The following is a 7,910-nucleotide window of genomic DNA, read 5'->3' on the forward strand; positions in this document are numbered from 1 at the left end:
TTTGAATAGCTGTGTGCTGGACCTTTGAATAACTGTGTGCTGGACCTTTGAATAGCTGTGTGCTGGACCTTTGAATAACTGTGTGCTGGACCTTTGAATAACTGTGTGCTGGACCTTTGAATAACTGTGTGCTGGACCTTTGAATAACTGTGTGCTGGACCTTTGAATAACAAGTACTGTCCATCTGACAAGCTTATATACAGTTTCTGTCAACCCAAATTCTCCTACAAGGCTTAGGCTGGCATGAAATTTTAGTAGATACCTTTACCTGAGATACCACATGGAGGGGTTAAGTCTGGAACCTTATGATTGTGCCCTTAACCACTCAATCATGCCTATGTCCACATACTATAACCCTTTAGAATTTAAACAGGTCATATTTGGCCCAAATATTCTACCTGTTTTATGGGAGATCCATCTTCTCACACCTACCCTGTAATGTCATTCTTAAACTAAACAATCATTACGTCTTCGAAATTTCAAAGCTACAACATAATACAAGATTAATTCCAAGCAGTGTAAATAAATAAGCATTATATTTGATGAAATAATGTGAATTTTAAAGGGTTAAATAACTATGATATTGATACAATTAAGAGAACTAATTTCAGTAATTCTAAAACATGCTCAACAACTGAAATGCAATAATTTATCTCCTTGGGTTTGTAAAAGCATTATTAATCATCATTTAGTTAAGTCCCACTAGCTTCTTTAGATGCTAAAAATGTTGGGGATAAATTTGTTGTGTGTCAGAAATAACATTTTCTTTGAATTTATTTCCTTCTTCTTTTACAGCTGGAAATCGAGACTTAGTATTTAAATTAGAAAACGTATCAAATGAGTGGTCGACAATGATAGAGACAGTGCTGGCTGAGAGTGAGCAACTACGGCGAGAGGAGAATGATGTTGGACCCCAGGCTGAGCTGATCTATTGGAAGAGTAGAATGTTTAAATTCAATAAGTATGAGTTTGATGATGTTTTCTATGATTACTTTTGTTTCTAATGCAATGACAAAGTATAATTCAAGAAGAAATATACCTAGAGAAAATAGTCTCTTTTACATCCACAACCATATCTCATCCGCATTTTATTTATTTATTGTGTGCAAAACAGATTGTAAATTTTTATTAATTTAGTGTATCTTCCAATGAATGCATTACTAATTATATGCATCTATCAATGAGTGATCAGCTATATTGATTTCTTAGAATGATTTTCCAAGTTACATTCATAGCAGGAGTTAAGTTTACAAACTTTACCACAATGACTCTGTTTAAACCTAAAGCTGTACCTCTCCACTTTACATAAATGCAGCAGTGAAACATTATATAAACTCAGCCTTTTATATCTGTATGTTACTTAAATATGAATAGTGCATTTTTACATAATCTCAAAGGCTTCAGATATATGGTGAAGATCATGATATATCTATACTTCTCCCAATGACATAAGCAACATAAGAAAATGCATCAGAAATGTATATAACAGAGGTATTATTATGGCTGGATTCTTCTGACAACTGCTTAACTGCTTAACTTTTAATTTCAGTGTTCTGGAACAGTTGAAAAGTAAGGAAGTGAAGGCAGTTATGGCTATTCTACAAGCAGCAAAATCTAAACAAATTAAAAAGTGGATTGAATTGGTAATGTACATAAATATGTTATATATACAATATATTCACATTCAATAACAAATCATAAAGTACAAAATAATATGCATTGCATTATCACTGGCTTCATATATATCATACGCACAGACCACCTACCTAATGAAACACAAATTATTCAAACAAAAGACAGGTGAGCTAGTAGATTTCATCCCAGTGAATAAAGTCAGTTCACGGTTGTCTCCTACACCAGTTTCACATAACCAGCCCCAGTCCATTCAGAAGTACTTTGGATCGCAGGGTGACATGCTGTGCTTGAGGAGACCTATTGAGTCAAGTACATCAACATCAAAATGAAAATCAAATGGAAATTGTAGTTGTGATCCCCCGTGCCACTGGCATGTAAAAAGCACCATCCGAACATGGCCAATGCCAGTGCCGCCCTGAGTGGCTTCTGTGCCAGTGGCATGTAAAAAGCAACAACTGATCATGGATATTGCCAGCCTCCTCCAGCCCTTGTGCTGGTGGCACGTAAAAAGCACCCACTACACTCACGGAGTGATTGGCGTTAGGAAGGGTATCCAACTGTAGAAACTCTGCCAGATCAGATTGGAGCCTGGTGCAAAAACTGTTTAAGGGCTACATACTTTGTATAGTTGCTATTGGATTAGTGAAACAATTATGAGAATGGAACCAAGGCATAAGTCTTACTTTCCCGGGAATTAACAGTATGTCAGCTAATATATATGTATGTAAAAAGCAGCAAAAATATCACAAAAACTGTTTCACATTCCTGTTCATCAAACAATTTTGTTTAGAATGGAACAAGATAAGGTTATATGCATAAATATACGATTAGTTTGATAGAGAGACATTTGAAAATGCTTTTGTTTTATTGGTCCTTTCAACTAACAATCGTTTCAATGACTGGTTGCATGAAATTACAATTGCAGTTATATCAATATTATTATAAAATTTGAAGAAAACCTTAAATCAAAGATAGCTTATGTAGAAGGAAAAAGACCTGAACAGCCAGGGTAAATAATTAATGGTAAAAACATAATGAATTTAATTTAATTAAAAGATATATCCTTTAAAAAAACTTGCACCCTAAAATACATATACATATGTATGCATTTGTATATATTTATGTTTTGCCTATATTTGTATTTATATATATGTAGCCATGTACTAATGCTTGTATGTTTAGTGTATATATGTATATATAGGTTGTTTGGTGTGTGTATGTATTTTGGGGGAGGAGGAGGTTATATCCAACCCCCCCCCCATCCTTTTGGCCACCCTATTATTGCCCCACTTTCCTTCAACGGGTCTCTGAATCTTTCCACTGCCTGCAGGAGATCAATACCACCCACTTTGAGAACCACTGGGCTAGAGCATTATCTATTCAACCATTTTGCTGTCCTCTTCCCTTTCTTAGTGCCATTAATTAGATTTCTCCATTTGCAAATCATTCCAAGTTGAGAACTATTCAACATCAACTGATTGATTTAGTTTACTGGAGATATTTTGAGTCTCTCAGATGTTTGCTCCTTTTAAAAACACATCAAAATAATTACAACTTTGACATTTTCTTGTATATTTGATATTTTTTTTTCCTTTTTTTCTTTGCAATGTAATTTTTCCATCTTGATAATTTTCAAGATTTCGTAAGAATTATGCTTTCGGCAATCAGTAGTAATATAGAACTTCAAAGAATACTATTTTGTTATTGCTTTAAGGCTTCATGCATATGGAAAAACAAAAAGAAGCAGAGAGAGAGAGAGAGAGAGAGAGAGAGAAAGAGCGAGAAAGAGAAAGTGTCTGTCTCAAAGAGGCAGCTTCAATATTATGACAAAAATTGACTTAATAAAGCAACCGTGAAATACTGTGACTGCTTCCAAGTAAACTTTCTCTGTGCTGTTGATATTTTATTTCATATCTATTTTGCATGATTTGTTTGTTTCCATCTTGGAATTCACTTTGATACATGTAATGCTTAAAGATACTTTTTGGCAACTATTTTATGCATACACATGTACACCTATGCGTTTTCGTATGCCTGTGTATATGGTGAAGATATGCTTAAATTATATATCTAGACAACATGTCAGTGTCATGTATATCTCTCTTTCTCACACACATATGAATTCAACTATGTCAAAAATTTTATTCATATAGATACACATCCACATACAAAAACAAATGCACATCTCCACACATACATACCCCACTCTAATATCTCATTTTTGTATCTACTTTTGTGTAAGTATATGTGGTGACACACACACACACACACACACACACACACACACACACACACACACACACACACACACACACACACACACACACACACACACACACATTCATATATTCTGTGTGTTTATATAGTTGAGTACAAATATCTGTAAATGTATTCACTGGAAAATTCAGGAAATTGTTGTTTTAATGTAGGAAAGGGAAAAGTTCCAAAGTATACAAAATGCTTTGAATCAAAAGAATTTTCCGATTTACTACACTGCATTTACAAAAATTAGACCAATGCTCATTTACACACACACATACACGCACATCTACACCTATCTATGATATGTGAGTGTGCATACGCATTTATATGTACATGGGTGTCTATGAGTATATTCTTTTGTATTTATATATCTATTTCAGGGTGGCCGTATTACTGATGTTGCTAATGAAGCAAGAGATAATGTGAAATATCTTCATATTTTGGATAAATTTCTTGATCCCATAATCAATGCAACTAATCCTGTAAGTTGTTTTGCAGTGTATTTACAGAAATGTATTTACTTTCTTGCTCCGTTAGACTAATTTTAATTAGAAATCTGAATTTTCAGTATTCAATTATGGTTTCATTGCAAATGCATGGCGGTCTTCTTTACTATTTATTCATTCAATTATGTCATGAAATTTTTATGTTATATAAACTTTTCATACTGTTTAATTGAACATTTCAACACACCACATACATGCAAATGTTGTGTCTCTATAAACATGTACACACACACACACACACACATACATAGAGATTAATTTTCATGCGGTATTTGAAAAAGAGGGGAAAAAGTCATAGCAGAAAATGTAGGGTATTACAAACATAACGTAATGGATATGAGAAAGGATTAATTTAAAAACTGATGAGAGTAAATTAGCAGGAAATGGAGGAGGTGAAAAAGATTGTGAAAATAAATAGGTATTGTGGAATAAACCAAAACGAAAGCAAAAATCTAGAAAAAGAAAAACAAGATGCAAAAGGAAAAACAGAGCTTTAGAGAGGAAAAAGCTGAAAGAGAGAAAGATAAAAAAAAAGCTGAATTTTGAAAATAGTATTGAAAATGTGGAGAGATAATTTTTAATGAGGGTGGATGAGTGGTCACAAACTTGAGAGACAGGGTGTTTACTTTTATATTTTGAAACACAATTAGTAAATAATAATACAGTTAGTTACAGGTTTCCCACATTTCTGACAGTGAGGGTGACAAAGGTGTGTTAGGAACTTGGTGCTAACAAATATCTCAAAGCATGTTTCTTTGTAAAGTATGTTACTTTGTAAAGTATGTTACTTTCTTTTTGACTTGTTTTTTTATAGCCAACTTTTATACTCTTCATCATTCAACATCATCATCTTTAACATTTAACACCCGTTTTCCATGGTGGCATTGGTTGGATGGCTTGACAACAACTGGCAAGGCTAGGTCAGGCATCCCACCAGATTCCATAGTCTGTTTTGGCTTGGTTTCTACAGCTGGATGCCCTTCCTAATGCCAACCATTCCACAGAGTGTACTGGCTGCCTCTTATGTGGCACCATCGCCAGTGTTTTTTACATGGTAGCAGCACCAGCATTCATACCAATGCTTTTTATGTAGGACGAGCACCCAAACCAATGTGGCATCTTGTTTCAATAATATGTAGTTGAGTACAGACATATTTAATGCAGTGAACAAATTTCCATTTGAAAAAAGTTCCTGTGGTGATGAGGAGTAATTCACGTAAGAATTCAATAGTCCTTATCTGAAGGTTTTGGTTTTCTTCCGGAGTTTTGTTTCGACAAGGAGGTTTTTTTTGCCTCTTTCTCAAAGGCTGTCATTACTTTCGAGACAATACTTCTTGATACACCAAACATTTCGGCTGTTTTCATTACACTAGTGCCTGCCAAACGAGCACCAACAGTTTGACCTCTTTGACAGTCCGATAGATCTGTCATTTTAATGAATTTTAATTACATTTTTCTAAGGATATCTGAAAAGAAACATCAATTTTAGCAAAACACATTAAGCAAAACTAATAATAAATATAAAAAAAAAACATAAAAATAAACAAGCTTTTGACAGCTTTATAGATATTTCTAAATCCTGATGCTGTGATGCTAGGTGTTTCCATTATTTTGTCCAACCCCTGTATATTACGACCTCTGTACCTTGAAGGCATACCCTGGTCATTGCCACCATTTCTCTCCCTTTTCCTTACTCTACAATCCCAACCATTGTTACTCATGAGTATACTCTGGCACTTCACCACCATCTCTCTTCTCTTCTGTCTTGTACTCTTGCTGTTTCCCACTCTCTCTTTCCCTTGGTCTTTTCACTGGCCGGGTAGCCATGTATCCCCTCTACAACAGCACACCTGTTTCTGTCCTCATTCTTGATCACACACACACACACACACACACACACACACACACACACACACACTCTCTCTCTCTCCTTCACTTGCTTTTCCCTCTGACTAGGTAACCAAGTATCTCCTTTACATCAGCACACCTGTTTGTTTCTGTCCTCTTTCTTGTACTTCTCTTTCTTCTTCTCCCTCTCTCTTATCTTTTTCTTTCTCTCATTGGGTAACTATGTACCGCCTCCATAGCAAGACATCTGTTTCTGCCTCTGTTTCTCTGTCACACTCACTTTTCCTCATCTAACACAAGGTCCTCTTCTCCAATGACCCTACCCCTCTCAAAATTCCTTTGCTTGCAACTTACTTGGTGACCCTGCCAGTGCTGGTGCCACGTAAAAGTCATCCAGTCCACATTGTAAGTAGTTGGCATTTGGAAGGTCATCCTGCTATAAAAAGCATGCCAAAATTGACCTCGCTTGTGCTAATGCCATGTAAAAGGCACTGAGTCCACTCTGTGGAGTAGTTGCTATTAGAAAGAGCATCCAGCTGTAAAAAACCCTGCCAAAATGGACATAGTAGCTTGGAGTTAATATCTATTAAATAGACTAGGAGGCAGCAGTTTCTAAATTCATTCTGATTGTGATCAATTTACATAGGGAAACAAAGTTAACTCCAAAGTGGATTGAATGACATTTGATTCAGATCTATTGTCTTTCTCATATTATTTGTTGCAGTTTTCCCATTTTAGGTCTACGAATTGTTTTGTGTTCTTGCTAATTTCAGTTTGATTTTTCCATCTGTTGCATATCACATTAATAATAATAATAATAATAATAATAATAATAATAATAATAATCACAACAACAATAATAATAATAATAATAATGCAGAAAGGAAAATTGAAAAGAGTGACAGTTTGTTACTAGCTGCACAAGATCAGCTATTAAGGACTAATTGGATAAAAGCCAAGAAAGACAAAAGCCAAGTAGATTTCCAACGTAGGTTATGCAAATCAAAAGAGGAAAGTATTATTCATATAGTAAGTGAATGTAGCCTGCTGGCACGGAAAGAATACAAGAAAAGACATGACAACCTAGGCAGAGTAGTCCACAAGGAGCTATGGACAAAGCTAACATTTGAACATACTGATAAATGATACAAGCATAAACCTATTAAAGTAGTAGAAAGTAAGAAATATAAGATGTTGTGGGACTTTAACATTCAGACCGACAGAGTAACAGAAGCCAGAAGGCCTGATTCAGTAGTAGTAGTAGTAGATAAAGAGAATAAAAAGTGCCTGATAATTGATTTTACAGTCCCATCTAAGGTTACTTGTTGTAAGTTGATGTTAGGATTTTTTCTTTTCCAACAGTATAATCTGCTGTGTGTATATGAAAATAATAATAATAATAATAATAATAATAATAATAATAATAATATCAAAATTAAAAGAAGAGTGCCATTTGTTATCTGGTGAACGATATTTCGACATCTCGTGTGTCTTCAACTGGTTCAAAAAATAAATTTGTCAATCTACTTCATTTTGGTTAATATAGAAAGGATTGAGGTAACTCCTCCTGAAGATATAGAGTCAAAATTAAAAGAAGAGTGCCATTTGTTATCCGGTGAACGATATTTCGACATCTCGTGTGTCTTCAACTGGTTCAAA

General features: G+C 34.7%; 1 protein-coding gene across 1 annotated transcript in view; it reads left to right on the forward strand.

Moving 5' to 3' along the window:
• Positions 1-7,910, forward strand: part of LOC106871452 (dynein axonemal heavy chain 5) — a 358,231-nt gene that overhangs the window by 78,513 nt on the left and 271,808 nt on the right. The window contains exons 11-13 of the mRNA XM_014917924.2: positions 796-961; positions 1,550-1,643; positions 4,278-4,379. Of these exons, the coding sequence (XP_014773410.1) occupies positions 796-961; positions 1,550-1,643; positions 4,278-4,379 (362 nt within the window). The remainder of the gene's footprint in view (positions 1-795; positions 962-1,549; positions 1,644-4,277; positions 4,380-7,910) is intronic.

This window comes from Octopus bimaculoides, chromosome 10 (genome assembly GCF_001194135.2).
Source record: "Octopus bimaculoides isolate UCB-OBI-ISO-001 chromosome 10, ASM119413v2, whole genome shotgun sequence".
In the NCBI taxonomy this organism is placed as follows: Eukaryota; Metazoa; Mollusca; class Cephalopoda; order Octopoda; family Octopodidae; genus Octopus; species Octopus bimaculoides.